Source organism: Mastacembelus armatus, chromosome 19, assembly GCF_900324485.2.
Source record: "Mastacembelus armatus chromosome 19, fMasArm1.2, whole genome shotgun sequence".
Lineage (NCBI taxonomy): Eukaryota > Metazoa > Chordata > Actinopteri > Synbranchiformes > Mastacembelidae > Mastacembelus > Mastacembelus armatus.
In genome coordinates, this window is record NC_046651.1 from 12,985,590 (window position 1) to 13,003,218 (window position 17,629).

The 17,629-nt window shown below is 41.1% G+C and overlaps 1 protein-coding gene across 3 annotated transcripts in view; it reads left to right on the forward strand.

The window, feature by feature from the left end:
* The first annotated feature begins 1,274 nt into the window (after positions 1–1,274).
* adkb (adenosine kinase b) overlaps positions 1,275–17,629 on the forward strand; it is a 93,971-nt gene continuing 77,616 nt past the window's right edge. Inside the window, exons 1-4 of one of the 3 annotated variants that reach the window (XM_026316062.1) lie at positions 1,275–1,324; positions 5,130–5,204; positions 5,294–5,347; positions 16,614–16,692. In XM_026316062.1, the coding sequence (XP_026171847.1) occupies positions 1,275–1,324; positions 5,130–5,204; positions 5,294–5,347; positions 16,614–16,692 (258 nt within the window). Of the gene's footprint in view, positions 1,325–4,122; positions 4,241–5,129; positions 5,205–5,293; positions 5,348–16,613; positions 16,693–17,629 lie in introns of those variants that run through there. The other 2 variants (XM_026316064.1, XM_026316063.1) reach the window with 2 other exon arrangements.

Below are 17,629 nucleotides of genomic sequence, written 5' to 3' on the forward strand. Positions count from 1 at the left end.
ATTACTGTTGTCTCAACTGGTCTTGTTAGGCTAAACACGACGGTCAATTTTTGTGGCAACTGTAGTTGAAATTTTGAAATGAAGACTATTGGTGTAGATGTGCCTTTAAGTACATTTTCTAATACCAACTATTGTGCCTTGTTAATTTGCAATTGATCATTTGTACATTCTTTAAAAAAAAAACCCCCACATGTACATGATACTTCTGTAAAGTTACACCCACTCCACCAGATTACATCAAATTATGCTCTATGCAATTCCTGAAAAAAAAAATTGTTCAGATGATATCAAAATTATGCAAGTTAGTTGGGTTTAAATGGGCCTGAACATTTTGCTTAGGCATTATTCATAGTTTTGTAATAAAGAATTTTATAGCACTTTGTGGTGTGTTGGCTCTATAATTTCTCTCGTTTACAAATGCCTGAACTGTAAGGATGTTGGTTCCTTGCTCAGCTTGTAAACAAGTATTTGACATAAGCATAAGAGTCCAGCTAATTGTCTTTATTATACCATGTATGTAATACAATACTAAATAGTATAATAATAGTTACTTCTTACTTCTACAGCACTGAGTCTGCCTCAATATATTCTACGCATTGTGTGGCCCATGGCTGAATCTGTCCACTAGGGGTCCCTCACTCTTTTCTGCCATTTTTAAAATGTTTATTTAGGCAGAGTAAAGTTTTGCTTTTAACTGGACAGTTGACAGAAAACACAGATTTGTATTTAGAAAATATGCACCACGTTTTAACACAAGGATCATTTACAATACAGGTAGATTTAATTTAATGAAGGACACAATACTGTGCCTTAGTGGGCCCTTCTTGAGGGTGAGGGCCCCAAGTAATATTAGTATTCAGTTTTGTTCCCACTGTGATAACATTTTAGGAGATAAATAAATGGTATGAAATGTTGTGTATCTATGAACTCTGGCTGGTCAGGTTTTTTTAAAATGAGCAGACAGTGAAGTTTGATCAAAGTGATACAGGTGAAAGGTAAAGCCATGCGATAATGCGACATAATCAGGGCTGTATCTTCCTCCTCTTCATGAGACATATGCAGGTGAAAGTACAGTAACTAGTTAACATCGCTCCCTGCGTGGAAATAATCATTCATCTGTTCTCCAGGTTGCACACTGACCAATTTACTCATCCTCATCTGTGTGAGACGAAGCCGCAGCCTCTCGCTTCTCTTCACCGGCAGTGAGCGGTGGTTTCCCGGACCCACACATCGCAGACACACCCGTCGTTGATTCTTTTTTTTTTTTTTTCTAAATGTCTTTGGGAGAACCAAACATGTCGTCGGGGAGGAAAACGACATTACGGTAAAAACCCGACAGTGTTTGTGGTGTCCGAAGCGTGATGCTCGGTGTAGCTAGCTGCTTTAGCTGCGTGTGAATTAACACTAGCGTCTGTGCCGGGGCGGTGAGCTGTCTGCAGGAGCCGAACACTTCGGACCTTTGAGCGAAACATCAGCTCATGTACTGAGGGAAAACCTCAGTCAGCATTTCGATACCGAGGGCTTGGTCAAAGCTGTGCTAACCACGGCTAACAGCAGAGGGTGGGTTCATCATCACATGACATCAACTGTAGCTGCTTTTATTGCGACCTGTCGCTAATTAGCCTGCAAAAAAATAAATAAGTAAATAGTGTCTTTAAATAAATAAATAAAGCGGTGATATTGTCAGTGGTGTATTTAGAGCGCTGGGAGGCAGCTCCAGACTCCTGTTGGCAATAAACACACAAACATTTTGCATAATGTAAAGTAAACACTGCGGCGTTCACTTGACTCGAGGAAAACTTAAATTTCACCGTAGTCACGCTTTTAGTTCATGTTTAAAGGACTTGACTTGCTTTCTTTTCCTTTCGGCTGCTCCCTTCAGGGGTCGCCACAGCGAATCATCTGCCTCCATTTAACCCTATCCTCTGTATCCTCCTCACCCACACCAACTATCCTCATGTCCTCCTTCACTACATCCAAGAACCTCCTCTTTGGTCTTCCTCTAGGCCTCCTTCCTGGCAGCTCTAACCTCAGCATCCTTTTACCAATGTATTCACTGTCCCTCCTCTGAACATGTCCAAACCATCTCAATATGGCTTCCCTGGCTTTTTCTCCAAAACATCTAACATGAGCTGTCCCTCTGATGTCCTCATTCCTGATCCTATCCATCCTCGTCACTCCCAGAGAGAACCTCAACATCTTCAGCTCTGCTACCTCCAGTTCTGCCCCCTGTCTTTGTCTCAGTGCCACTGTCTCTAAACCAGACAACATTGCTGGTCTCATCACTGTCTTGTCCACCTTTCCTTTCATTCTTGCTGATACTCTTTTGTCACACATCACACCTGACACTTTCCTCCACCCGTTCCAACCTGCTTGCACACGTCTCTTCACTTCTTTTCCACACTCTTCGTTGCTCTGGACTGTTGAACCTAGGTACTTAAAATCCTCCACCTTCTTCACCTCTACTCCCTGTAACCTCACCGTTCTGGCTACACTCTCCCCAACCACTACATTGCAGTCACTGATCTCTTTCAGGTTGTAACGTCTGCACAAGATGTAATGAACTTGTGTGCTCCTGCCTCCACTCTATGTCGCCCTGTGCTCCTCCCTTTGCTGGAAAAATGTGTTCACTACAGCCATTTCCTTCCTTGTGGCAAAGTCTACCCTGTCCTTCTGCATTCCTGTCCTGCATACCGAACTTACCCATCACTTCCTCGTCACTTCTGTTTCCCTCACCAACATGTCTGTTGAAGTCTGCCCCAGTCACCACTCTCTCACCACTAGGTATACCTTGGATCACCTCATCCATCTCCCTCCAGCCTTCTCTTCTAACTCACATCCTACCTGTGGGGCATAACCACTGACAACATGCAACATCATTCAAGGAAGGAAAAAGCTTTTGTGACACGTCACAATAGGAGAAATGCATGTGTATAATTATTGATGACTGAAGCTTTTGAGTCCTGGCATTGTGCGTTTTGCCTCAGTGTGACATTAGCATGGCTTCCTGGAACACCTCCCAGGAGTTAATGTTTTAGCAGCTCCTGTGCTTATTCTACTTAGACAATTCAAAACATGAAAAAGACCATTTGCATAGTGACACTAGTGCTGCACCCAGTGGTAGGCAGGATCATTATTTGCATAGTTTTGGTGTGGCACTAGTCCTGCACCCAGTGCTAGGCAGGATCATTTGTTCTCAGCTCTGTAGTACAGCAGGGGCAATACTGTTTATTACAAGAAATAAGAATTTCAAATGACATATGAAGTGGAAGGGCAGCATGGTGGTTAGCACTGTTGCCTTCACAACCCAGCCTTTCTCCGAGTGCTTGCATGGGTTTACTCCAGGTACTCTGGTTTCCTCCCACAGTCCAAAAACATGTATGTCAGGTTGATTGGTGACTCTAAATTGCCCATAGCAGTGAGTGTGAGTGTGTGAGGTTGTTTGTCTTTGTGTGTCTATATGTGGGCCTGTGATGGACTGGTGACCTGTCCGAAAGAGAACTGGGATAGGCTACCCTGGTTAAGGAATATGCGGGTATAGAAAATGGATGGATGGATCTCCAGTGGGAGAGGGAGGCTAGAATAGGGTTAACATGATCCTTGTACAATACTGTATTAATGCTTTCAAACTTTATAGCCCTCCTAAAATTGCAAAGCTAAGATGATTTAAATTAAAAAAAAAAACAAAAACGAATCACTTTATTGTCATTGTGATATACTTTATTTGGATTAGTGTAAACATAGGCAACACATTAAATGATTCAAAACATAGCTGAAGCCATACTAATTGTAGATTTTCTAATAGTTTGGTATATATAATATTTCTATTCAAAAATTAATAGTACTTTCTATTGTCATCAGTTGAACAAATATGCAAAATGCCAATTCTTCTATATATAAGCTGCTATAACTGAGCTGTGTTAGATAAAAATATAAAGTTTAGGCCTTTAAATGTCATTTTATTGCTTTGTGGCTGATATTTGTGATAACCAGGTCTACCTTCTTTCCCACTGAACTTAAACGCAGCATCCAAAGCTATACGATAATTGGAAGTTGTGTAGCCAATCACATGTCTAAGAGGCATTAAGACCTGCCCACTTGCCCCACCAACCAGTCAGTGTGGGCCAAAGCCCAGCTTCAGTTCCTGTAGTGAAAAAAGCACGTTGCTTTGACAGAGAGTAGGAAGCTGTTGATCATCAGGTTAGGCTGCTAATATTTTTGACATCATGCCAACTCCAAGGTAAGATCTGAATGATTATTTCTCCTGGAGCTTCTACAGGGACCAGTTCTCATGTTATGGTTGTGGTTTTTTAAAATGCTGTTTGAAAAGTGCCTAAATTAGTCAGATGACTCCAAACACTAATGTCAGAGTTTTATACTCATTATTAAATTAGGACAAATTAAAGTGAGCCTGTATCATGTGTAACATCCATTGATATAATCATTTATCTCAGAGTGCTCAACCAGTCATGCACTACACTTGTGTTCAGGGCTTTGTGAAAGTCATATAACGTGGAATGAATGCTTTTGCCTGGAGTAAAATTTGACTGCAGTGCTGGTTAATATTCTCTAGATGAAAGGGTCATGGGGAACATGCTGCAGTTCAGTACAAGCAGTTCAGTACAGTCTATTCTCCTGTTTAAGCATTAAGACTATGAACTCATTGTCCAAAGCTTTCAATGAATGTAAGCTACACAAACCTGTAGATGAGAGCAATCACACACACCATTTGTTCAGAGAATGCTTTACTGTGCCGAGTTTCACCTTTTCATTGACTTATGCTTTTCTGAATGGGGGAAAACGAAATCCCATTACTGTCAGTTTTATCTTTCTCATTGGCAAGTTGAGGCGTGAACGTTCTCAGTGGCTATGAGCTCATAGGTCTGCTTTTGTATGTCTTTCTGTAGCTTATTTTCTCATGTGTTGTATATAAGTTGATCATAGAAAGTCAGATAACAGAGTCACCATTGAGACATAGAAGGAGGTTTAAGTGATTTAGTCCAACAAATCAGAGCCAGATTATTTATTTATTTATTTTTTGCGTCCTAGCTGATTGTTTCTTTCCTCTGTTCTTGCAGAGCTGGTGAGTGGGAGTCTGCATAATACAATATGTTTTTGTCCCCCTACAGTGAAAACATGCTCTTTGGGATGGGAAATCCCTTGCTTGACATTTCAGCTGTCGTAGACAAAGATTTCCTTGACAAGTAAGTCTCAACAGCTCATTTGTCTCTGCTGATATCTTCATATTTTGACCAAACTGTGCTGACATTATTTTTTTATTCGTTTCTAAAAGGTTTGGACTGAAGCCTAATGACCAGATTCTTGCTGAAGACAAACACGAAGCCTTGTGAGTCAAAACATAACCAGCACACCACATGTATGAGTAGTGTAATGCAAGGTGTTAAAATTACGCAGAACCAAATAAGGCCCACACTGGTCATTCATACCCAACACTTCCCTGTGCTCAAACCTGTGCCTAAAATAGCCATGTCATAAAGCAGCCCTCTGTAAGTGGGAGCCACATGCCCACATTCCTCCTATTAAATTTGTGCCAAACTGTACATCTGAGTTTACTTCTGTTGAGGGCTAAATAGTAGATCTGTGAAGACATCTGCAGGCCATGATTAACTACAGGCCATTAGAATAACTAAATAAATGGTTTATTTTAGAGAAGGTTTTGCAGAGCATGCAGAGTTCCTTTTCCAGACCCTCCCTCCTGCAAGTCACAAACAGATGCAGCAGTAATACTATAGCCTTCCTCGAAAACATGGTTCTGTGTCCCTGAGCACAGTGCTTCACTCTTTAGAAATACTAAGGCTTAAATTAAGTGACTATTGATTTTGAGATTTGTCAGCATGAGCAAATACTTTGCAAAGCTTTACACAAGTGAGCTAAAGTCGTCTGCTAGATGCTAAACATATACAAAGATAAAGACACATGTTCTTGTTGTTGCTAATATAACATTACATGATTTGACAGTGAAATACAATGTTGTGTGAACTGAGAATATAACAGATGAAAATGTTGTGCACCAGAGGTCATGTATGTGTTTTAGCAGAAAATATGAGAGAGAAACTTTCAGTTTTCCTTTTTTAAATAGCCTTGTTGTCAGTGTGTTGTATGTGTCAGTTCGATGACTGATTGGTGCATAAAACTGTAGTAAGTACAGTCATGCACAATTCTAAAGCACCACAGGAGTTCCTCTATAGTATAAAGACAGATCTGATCATCTGTACCTTACAATAGGCTACCTTGTCAGGTCTTGTTACTTGACAAAAGGAAACGTGTGACCTTGAGCGGTAGCAGCGGCACAAAGCAGCATCATCAGCAGTGTTGTTCTGCTTCATCACAAAGGCAGCGGTGTTATCTTTAGCCTCACAGACCCTGTTCCCTCCACATTTTGCACAAGGTCAGGCCAGGATTAACATGCAGCTTTTGTGGTTAATTCCCAGCACAATGAATTTCACTGCATGTCCTACCAGTACGGCACACAGCCGCAAACTCACTATCTTGTCTGTCAATGTTTATCTGAATGTACATACATTTTTTTTAATCTCCTTATCCTATAGCAGTATTGTAGTATGTTATGAAAAACTTTCTATTCATCTCTTGTGGTGAGTTACATTCAAAAAAATCTAACAAGATGTAAAGAGTTTTTTTTTTTTTACAAGGTCATTGGTCCCAGGAAGAAGGAGAACGTGGCTGAAGTGTTGTGACAAATAGCACAATTTCTAGAAAGGCCACAACAGACTTACAAGTCTAGTCAACTAACACTTTTATTGTACTTCTGAATCTACAGAGTGTAACGCGATTCATTTTTCCCCATCACCCTGGTGGGAGAGAGATCATTGGATGCAGTGCACTGTGGCCAGAGCTGAATTCAATTATCTAGTCACAGCAGAGTCCATATAATCCTGAGAAATTGCCTGCTGTAGAGTAGAAACCACCAGCAACTGTTAGTATTGACTGCAGACTTGTTTTCTTGAATGAGCCTTAACTGTGCCTTTTGATGTTTTTTCCAATTAGTTTTATTTGTGAGAACAAGAGCTGAAACAAGTGATCAGTTGAACAACCAAACTTTAATCCATCACAATTTTGATAAACCGTGATGCCAAGCATTTGATGGTTCTAGCCTTTGCATTATGAAGATCTGCTTTGTGTCTGTGCTTTGTATCATAAAAACAACACAAACTACTTAAAGCTGTCAAATCATACCTTGATTTCTTAGTCCTGAATGATATAAAATTGAATATCTTTCAGTTTTGGATTGTTGGTTTAACAAAAAAACCTATTACAAAAAATGTCTTACTTGTAGACTTAATGAAAACTAATGGAAAATCTGGCCTGCTGAAAAAACAATAACTTCCTGGGTGTCCTGGTTGCATAGTGATTTGGACACATACCATATAACCGCAATGTCCTTGGTTCGTTTCCGGCCCCAGACTTTTGTTACACTTCATATTGTAATATATAGTCCAAAAATCACATACCACTAGACTCATTGCTCTCTCCTCCAAAAATAGCAGCTACTGCTTCTCAGTACTTTTATACAGGGTTGTGTGTTGTGGTAGCTTTTGAATCATGTTGCAGTAAACCCTCAGGTCATGTACTGCTTTTATTTAGAGGTTGTTTCTACTGTGGTTGGTGAGCTGCAGTTGAAGATTGTTTTCACCAGATGCTGATTTTTTTTTTTCACTGAAGGGCTTGGGTGTTTTGATCTTGCAGTGAGAAAGGAAACCAACAAACCATAGAACAGCCTGCAACTTCCTCTCTGCTTGCTGAGGCATGTTAAATTCAGATGTAATGCTGCAGATCATGCTTATTTTTGTAGTCACTGCTGCCATCATGTGGTTTAGAATACAACTCTGATTCCTGCAAGGTAGAGACTTCATAATGGCTTTTTGTAACTTGCAGAAATAATTATCTCAGATGATCAGACAAATAATGGTATATCCTAAGTAAAGTTGTTATTCGGCAGTGTTATCTCTTTTAGTTCATGTAATTTATCTTTGATTGCTTTATAGCATTTAAATTGTGAGCACCTGGTTGATGTTTTATTTTACCCTGTTCTCAGCCAAGAATTCAGTGCTGAATTGCAGTTGTTTTAAAGTACCTTTAATGTCCAGCAGGGGGCAGCAGTATCCTATTGTTTCTACCCCAAGGACTCTCCAAAGGAAACAACATGTCAACACAGTGAAAACACGCCTCTTTCTGCAGGAGATTATAATGTAGGCAGATAGACATTTTATTCAGGATAACCAGGCACTACAGGTTGTTGAGTACACCTCATAATATACCATCTACCTGAAACTCCCTTAGGCTTGATAACCATATTATATTAGAGCTAATGATTATTAGTGTGTCAAATGAGTGAGTCATTGTCACAGTCGGTGTATTGTCGCATCTGAGAGGGTGGGGGTGTCAGCTGGCTTGTGAATATTAGTCTCGTTCAAACATTTGTTTTATGACTCGCTCTGTCCAATGATAATTAATTGTTTACTTTCTCATCTCTGGATGATGGCGTGACTCTTTTCAGAGGTTGTTTGCTCACAGCAATTAAGTTCATCAGTGCTCATCCTCCTTCCTCCCTCCTTCTCGCTACCCCCCCCCCCCTTCCTTTTCTCTCTTTCTCTGTGCTAAATGCAGATTAGCAGCGTCACAATCACATCCAGAATGAGAGTAAACTCCTCATTATGCCGTGTGACCCTCTGCTGCATGAATAATTCAGGGCTGCAGCGTTAGTGGCTGGCTGTTATTAGCATTCCGGATGGCGAGGGGAAAAAGAGGGAGAGGGAGAGAGGGTGGGAGGCTCATATCACTGACAGGGCTGACTCAGGGGGATCAGTGCTGGATTGAGACACACACATCACACACACATCATCACACGACACAGGAGATCAGTGGAGGTGCCTCTCCACTCGCACACCCCGCTGTCTGTGTACATCTTACACACCCCTGCTGCTGCCGTGCAGCTCAGCCTGCTTACTGGGAGGAAAACAACAAAGGCCTCTCTCACTGAGTACATGCTAAACACTCTGGCTCCTGGGTGTGTGTATGTGTGATAAACTCTGCTCTGTAAACACACTTGACTCTACCCCTCTTTTTTTTTTTTTTTTTTTATGTTTTTAATATATAACGCGGTGAATTGTGAGTGCAAGAAACCCCCAGTGGTGCTATGCTGGTATGTCAGGAGGAGAAAAACTCATTGTGTATGCGTGTGTGTACGTGTGTGTTGACATGCAAGCATGCGTGCAGAAGCTGCATGTGCTTGCCATGGTGCCACTTCACTGGATGCACTCATGCTTGACTGAGTGTGTAGACACATTACAACCCCCCCCCCCCCCCCCCCCCCCCCCCCCAACCTCCCTTGTCTGTTGCTGAGGCTGAGTTCTGTACTACAGTACTTAAACTCACCTCTGCCTGCCCGCTGTGGGGTGACAACATCCGGCTCCCCCCGCTGCTGAGGGCAAAGGTCGTGGTCCTGCATCCATCAGCCAACCTCTGCGCCAAAGAGAGAGAGAGAGCAGAGATTAATGGTGCTCAGCTGGTAATTGAGACATCAGAAACATGTTCAGCCACCAACCGCTCTGCTCTTGATGTTTTATTGATATGCACGAATGAAGCGATTTGGGGCACTTGCATAAATCTGACATGTTCACCAGAGCCATAGTCAACTGAAAGAAATGTGGATCTAGCCCTTTTGAATTATAAAAGAGGAAAACTTTTCAAATAATCCAAAAAAAAGGTGGTCTTGTGACTCGTTCTCTTACTGTTTTTTGATGAGATAGGTTAACATGCTATGATGCAGGATTACTGCTTTGCATTTAAAGCATAAATGCTGCATCATAAGAGATGGCTGATGCAATCATAATTAAGACTCGTCCTTGCCTCCTCCTTGTTGATGGCGGCTGCCAGCAGGTGGTGCCAGAAGGAAACTTCACAAGTCAAAGGGGGTGTAACAAACATAATCCACATCACTGTGCATGTGGGCGTCCCCCCCCCCCCACCCACCCTCCCACCCATCTCCTCCTTTTAAACAGTGTTTTTATAATTAAAATGTGAGCATCTCAGCCAGTACATACAGTATGTTCACTTCAGAAAACACACTCAGGGCTATTTTTAGTACTCTTTGATCCCCAGCAGCCACACAGGAAAAGCCACTGATGGGAGCAGCCTTCATACATAGGATACATGGGTAGGATGGTCAGGACATTATATGTGCTGATCATTTCTCTACACCTAGCCTGTGTGGGGGTAGAGATGCGAGGCCTGACTGGTGAGCAGTAACACTCCCCATGTGTTTAAAGTTCACACTGGGCCATATGGTCTCCACAGTAGGGGGTGTTGGTGGAATTATTCATACAGAGCACTCTGAATCACCAAGATCCTGGTATCAACCTCCAAGATAACGGGAATGTCTCAAAGGCTTTGTGCTGTGGCTTCAAATCTCAATCCTCAAGAGAACACCAGAAGCCCCATCCTTGCTTACACACTCCCTCTTCTCACTCTCTTCCTCAATGTCTCTGTCCCTTCATATCCTCACTCTCTCTCTCTCTCTCTCTCTCTCTCTCTCATACACACACACACACTCACACTCCCTCTCCCACATCCACACAGTACAGTGTGACAAACAACGCCAGCCTCTGCAGCGAGAAGCAAAAAACCTGTGACATTTTAGAGGAAATAATATGAACTCATCCTCCGTGACCAGATTTTGCCCCCGTTGCCTAATCCTTGAGTGCAGCCTAATTAAGTACAAACAGCAGTCCTCAGTTAATGCCAACAAATGGGCTGCTGCTGCTACTGGATCAGCCGATTATTAAAGGGATGCACATTTGTTGTTTCTGCATTCTAATGCAATTACTCACCCATTATGACCATGTAATTGTGCAGTCATTAATTGTGTATCCAGTCTATAATGCAAAAAAGCTCATTGCATCAGGAGTCGTGGTGTTTTGTTTGCAACCAGGGACTAGAGACGGGTTTTCTCAGCTGAATAGGGATTTACCCAAATGGATTGAGATACCTGAACAGTGGCGATATCATAATGCTTTTGTGCAAATCAACATTCACCCCCTTCTGTAGTCTGTTAGAAGATGTCAGAGGACGGGAACAAGGCCTCACTCGCTGTTTGAATCATGACTCATTTGTGTTCAGTACTTTTATACGCCTCATTCTTTGCCATCTATTCCCGTCCTGCCCTAATGTTCCACTGATAAGAATGTCCTATTCATTCTGTGTTCCTCACCAGTTGCTACAGAGACACACACACTACAGGCGTTGAATAAAAAGCACATCTATTTCTGAGAGGGAGCGCGAGCACGGTTGAAGATAATTATTGATTTGAAATAAGAAAAGATAAGGCTCAACCTTGAGCAGCGTGGTGATAGCGCACAGAACAGAATAATTAATGGGCCTGTCTTGTGTCGGGACAAGCTTTCACACTGAGACGAGCGTATTGATTTTAAACAGATAAACTGTGTAACCCTTTGTGAAGGGTTTGACAAACAATTTAATTGGGGGGAAAAACAACAATATTCCTCACCCTTTCCATCTCCCTTTCATCACGTCCCTGAGCTGTTTTTCCTCTGCCTGACCTATGGAAACAATTATTGTGCATCAGGCCTTGTACTGCCCCCAGACTACCAAGGAAGGCTGGTGTAGGATGCACACACTGATTGGGGAATCTAATCAATGGTGGAACCTGTCTCCACTCCAGATGCCTGTGTTGAAACTGGGATTACTGAAGCCTTTTAGCTGTATTGCCCCCTCTCTGCTCCTGTCAGAGAGAGAGAAATATTGATCTGCCTGTTTAAATGTACCTGCCTGCTATGGTTGAGGCAGAGATAATTTACTGTTCCTGTACAGCCCTCCTCCTTCCTAATCCCCAGGGAGAGCAGGAAAGAAGCCCCAGTCCCCTCACTTCTTCCCTTGCCCTCCCCTGATTAGTGATAGGGGCCGTTTGATCATGTTTCCCTGCCTGTCCTTGTGATTTGTAAGCTGTTTAAACGTGAACGAGGCAATTAAATAAGGACGAACGGCATGTAGGAGAGTGGGTGCTGCGGTGATCATTAGCAATGAATTACCCCGGTGTGCACTCAAACACTTGGGAGGACTTTCAGGCAGACCACTCTCGAGGATCCAGATCCAATCTAGCCATTGATTAACAGAGACTTGTTCTTCCTGTGAAATCACTCGATGGGGATTTTAGGGCACTCATCCGGTCTTATCGAGATAGGCTAACATCAAAGGAGAATAAAGAGGGATTGGGTAAATGGGCTCACCTTGCCCTCCATGTAAGAGACTTAGAGGAGCAAATCTTGAATTATTGCCTCATGTAAATAATCTACTTGGCTCATTTTTCGGGAGGTGAGAGAGGAACTCATGAGTCACTTGGGGCAGAGAACACTCGTAGTACTTTGAAAGCTCTCATATTTCCCTTGATGGGAAACAACGGTGGGGGCTCCATCCCCAGGAATGTAAACAACACGATGTTCCTTACTTGAATGAGCTTCCCCAACAGTTTGAATGTGTGAAGCCATGGACAGGCAGAGGTTTTAGTTTTCGACTGTCATATCCTCTGAATACAAATACTGCATTCAGTAGCCTAATTTCCCTAATTTGAATATGATTTGATTTAAGCTGAATAAATAAGTGCCTCTATTAGTCTGAAATAGGAAGGTATGAAATTGAAAAATAGCACAGTGCCTGTAGTTAAGAGTGGTATTTAACCACTGTCAGGGGCAGTCTCTTGTAAAGCACATGTTAAATAACACACTGTCCATACATTAGTGGAATGCATGGCATAGTTGGAATTGCTCTTCCACTGAGCAACCCCAGTGGGTTTTAAAAGCTGAGGTTACTGGTTGAGGACATTTTGTTCAAAACAATTTCTTTTTCTCTGCTCCCTCCCTTCCCCAACTGAGCTTATACTGCAGTAGATAGAAAGGGATTTTCTCCCTAAATGGCCAAGGGGGCCGTTTATGGTGTCACTACTATGGGATCACATGATGTTAGAGGGTGTAAAGGTCTCGAGGCAGCTGCTCCTTTTCGGATGGGATTTTCGAGGCGTCCAAGAGCAGGGCCCCATGCTGTCTGCACTGAAAGGTGGAGCAAATACTTCTAGGGAAGAAAAAAAACTGAAATCCTCAGAAGCTGTGTGTCTATTTGAAATGGGTTCTGGAGTCCCTCGGCTGCCTTCATGTTATAAACACCCACAGTGCTCAAATTCTTCCTTTGTCAAGGAGTCATAACAGGTGTCTCAGGAAGGATTTTTTTTTCCCGGTTAGCATATTTTCCACTTGCATGGAAAGTTTTTTTTTTTATTAGGAACATTCTGCCCTGGGTAGACCTCTTCCCTTGAGACATGATATGCAGACTTTCTTTGAAGCAGTAAAGGTTACTTTCACACTCACTCAAAATTCGGCCATGCCTAGTTAAACCAGGTTGAAGTATTGAACACCTCTGGCTAACATATGTTGGTAAGCCATGATGCACTTTGCATATATATTACTCCTATCTGCAGTATGTCTGTGTGTGTGTGTATATGTGTGTATATATATATATAGATCTATAGATAGATCTATATATATATTTGTTTTATTTTATATATTTATTTTATTTTTACACAGACATACTGCAGATAAACATATTTGTGTTTATACATAATATATATATATATTTATGTATAAACGCATATATATATCAGTATATTTATTAATATTTATACGATGAGTACTTTTATAAATGAAATATTCATAATTTCCAAAATTCTAGGTGGCGTCCCAAAAGGTGAAACCTTTGACCTCCCCTTTTTAAAAAGGGACTGTATATGCACTGTGTAGCACAGCCTTTACATAACCAACACCCCTTGGGATTACACTCAAGCACTTTCTCAACAATGCGTCTTACTCAGTTAATTTAAGGTGGAATTACATGCCATCGGGAATAGTATGGTGCACCTTGAACTATTTACCATGTCATTGGATTTATTTTCCCTGATCTAAATACACATACAAATGGACAGTCTTCCATTTACAGAGAAAAAAAGCCAAGGACCTCCTAATGTGGTGTATCATCTTGACTGCAGTTAGGTCAATTTCCTTAGCAGTGTGGACACGTTTATGTAGCCAGCCCCCTGGCAGGCTGTTTGTGTGAATGATGTGGAGAATACACATTATTCATGTTTGCAGTCCCCCAGATAAAGACTCCATCTCCGAGCATACCCCAGCTTTGCATCACGGTACGCCCAAGTATTGAAGTTATTGATGTTTTAAATGGCAGCGTGATGGGGAAATACAAAAGAGGTAGAACTGCTTTCTGTAGTTTACTTTACACTGAAGGGTGTTCCTGTGGTTTATGTTTGAAAACTCAGCAATTGTTTACTCCGCATTTGCTTAAGTCTGTCTGTTTTTCTGACTCATTGTGTTTAGTCTGTTATGGTCATTTCTAGACTTTGCTATATGTTTCAGACATCAAACATTTATTCAGATGTGGCCTCTCCCTAAGTAACTTATCTGACTATGGGGTTTTTGTACACAAAGAAATTGTAAAACTTGTTTTTGTAATTGCTCTGAAAACATCACCAAGTATAAAATACAAATAGCTGCCAAATGAAGGATGAGTAGGTTCTTAAATTTCTTGCATCTCATTGACACAGTACAAGTTCCTCAGGAAAAAGCTTTAACCGCTTATTGAACTTTAATACAAACTCATTTGGACAATGTTCCTCTTTGCTGTTATCAAAGTGACATTTAGATCCTGCCTCTTTTAAACTTCATTTCTGGTCCAGTTTCCTATTTAACAAAGTTAAGCAGTTGCTTCCTTTTTTTCCCCTCTTTTTTAAGGGTTTTATCTGAATAATTTCTTTGTAATGACACTGTTTAAAAAATGTGTGTGGCAATTTGAAATTTATAATGTTGAGTTGACATACTGCTGTCCTCTTTACAGCTCAGAAAGAAAGGGAAACTTTTTGTTTTTTTGATAACTTAAATTAGTGATTCCCAAAATGTGTTCTAGGACGTATTTCTGCAGCTACTGGGAGTACGTGAATGTGTATATGTGTGTTTACATTGGGATTGTTGGAAATTAGTTTGTATATAACTAAATGTGTCTAAATAGTTAAAGCTACAAGTAATAAATAAATTGTTAAAAGATCAGAATTAGATGATTTTTGGAATAGATAGTGACTGATAAATGACAAAATATGTAAAAGTAATTGATGAACCGTTAAAATGGCTAAAAATATCAATTGGTTGAAATGAATTGAATGTCCAGCTGCCAAATGGTAACAGTTCTGCCTCTTTCAAATTACAAACACTGATTTCATTTGAAGACCTTGATTAGTGCAGCTTTATTTACATCTTACATGTTAACATGTAAGAATCTGTTTATATGCTTAATTTATTATGTCCGGCATATCAGCAAACCAACATGCTTCTGGGAAGTTAACATTTGTATGTTTGTAACAGATTATTTTATGACATTCATCCAATAGTTATTATGAAATTTCTTTTGAATATTTTCACACCCACTTTGCAGCTTTGAGAGTTCTTTGGTAAGACTCTACAAGCTTTGCACACCTGGATTTGGACAATTCATCCCTTTCTTTCTGGCAAACCCTCTCAGGCATCACAGATTGGATGGGAAGTGTCTGTGAACTCCCATCTTCAGGTCTCCTCACAGATGCACTATGTGGTTTTAGTCTGTGCTTTGGCTGGACCACTTTAGGACAGTAAGAGACTTGTCCCAAAGCCACTCCTGTGTGGTTTTGGCTGTAAGCTTGGGTCTTTGTAGTGCTAAAAGGTGAACTGTCACTGTAGTCTCAGGTCACATGCACTTTGGAGTAGGTTTTCTTCAAAGACCTCTTGGTCACTTCCCTGATCAAAGTTACTCGGTTTGGCTGAACAGTCAACTCTACCAAGACTCCTGGTGATTTTAAGCTTCTTCCATTGCACAATTACTGAGGCTACTGTGCTGCTGGGAACACTCAAAACTTTAGGAATGATCCTTGTCTTGATTTATGTTGCACCACATTTTTATCACAGAGGTCTACAGAGAGTCCTGGTCTTCATGGCTTGGTTTTTGTCCTGACACAGAGGATGAATTGTTGGATCTTGTATACACAGGTGTGTGCCTTTCTAAACTATGTCCAATCAGTTCAGTTTGTCCAGGCGGGCAGGGGGCTCCAATCAAGTACACACATCTCAGTGAGAATTAAAGCAAACAGGATGCACCTGACCACTTTGGAGCCACAGCAAAGGGTCTGACTATTTTTATAAATGAGCGATTTCATTTTTTCATTGTACAAATAGCAATTTCATTGATTGCTCATTGCATTGCAAGAAAGTGAGCACACAGTGAAGGTGTGTGACTGCTTCCTGAAGCAACTGTACCTGTGAAACATCTCCTGATGGATTTTGGATTTCTTCTCACTCCTCCTACACATGTTGTAATATGACAAGTGTTAAGAAACTGTTGTCTGCTCATGTTACAGGCAGTTGTTTCTGATGTTTACACTGAGCTTTTATCTGCAGAACTAGTCTAATTCACTGTGTGGTTAATCTTGAACCTTATTTTTTTGTAACAACCTTTGTATTTGGCTTTAATTTCAGGTTTGAAGAAATCGTTAAGAGGAACAAAGTTGAATACCATGCCGGTGGCTCGACCCAGAACTCAGTGAAAATCGCTCAGGTCAGTCTCCTGTGGCCCTCTGCAGCTTTCATGGATGTGTTTTGAATACACAGTAATATGCTTGTAACCTTAGACTTGTCAGCTGGGCCGCCCTGGGAGTACTGCAGCAAAGCTGCACAGCACATTGACACATTATAGTTTTAGGTGTTGTGAATTTATCAGACCTGCCATAAAAAAGAAAAGCGCAGTGGGTTCATAATATTTGCAGTGATGTCTAGTTGGCCTAATTTCCTGAGACATATCAAACATCAATTAGAGAGAATTACAAGTAGATGCAATTAACATGTCACAACAAATTATATCAAACAAATGCAGATCTTCTTCCTGGCTGTTAGACAGATTTAAGCATCTAAGAGAAATTGGTGATTGTCCAAATCTAAAATGGCAATCTAAACTTGGGAAGATTATTCACTGAATCCTTTTTTTTTTTTTATAGTGACTACAGTAAGTCTGTGAATTTGACATGCCGTGATTAGCTGCTGATAAGGCTTTGGTTCGCTCACAATAAACAAAGTAAAAGCATCCAGCTGAAAAATAATTCTCTTCCAAGGAGAAATGAGTGCACAGGCTAATTGAGAAGCTGATATTTGTGAAAGCGCAGACTCTTTCTTGTGTGTGGGTTTTTGTTTGCACATGCCAGTACAGTGTGTAGAGTTCATGTTTGCACACAATGCGTGTATATGTGTGTTTGCGTGTGTGTTTTGTACATGATAGATGCAGAGAGAGGGAAAAGAAAGCAGGCAGGCCCTCAGGCTGCCACCATCTCCATGCTTTGGAGACAGTAAACATCCTTTATAAAGCGACACAGAGCTGTGCATCTCCATACAGACACTCTTTAATTATCAAGATCAGAAGCGTTTGCATAAACCTCAGTCACTCACAGTCATTAACTGCCAACATGATACTATTCTTTGGGCACCAACTCTCCCATTTTTTA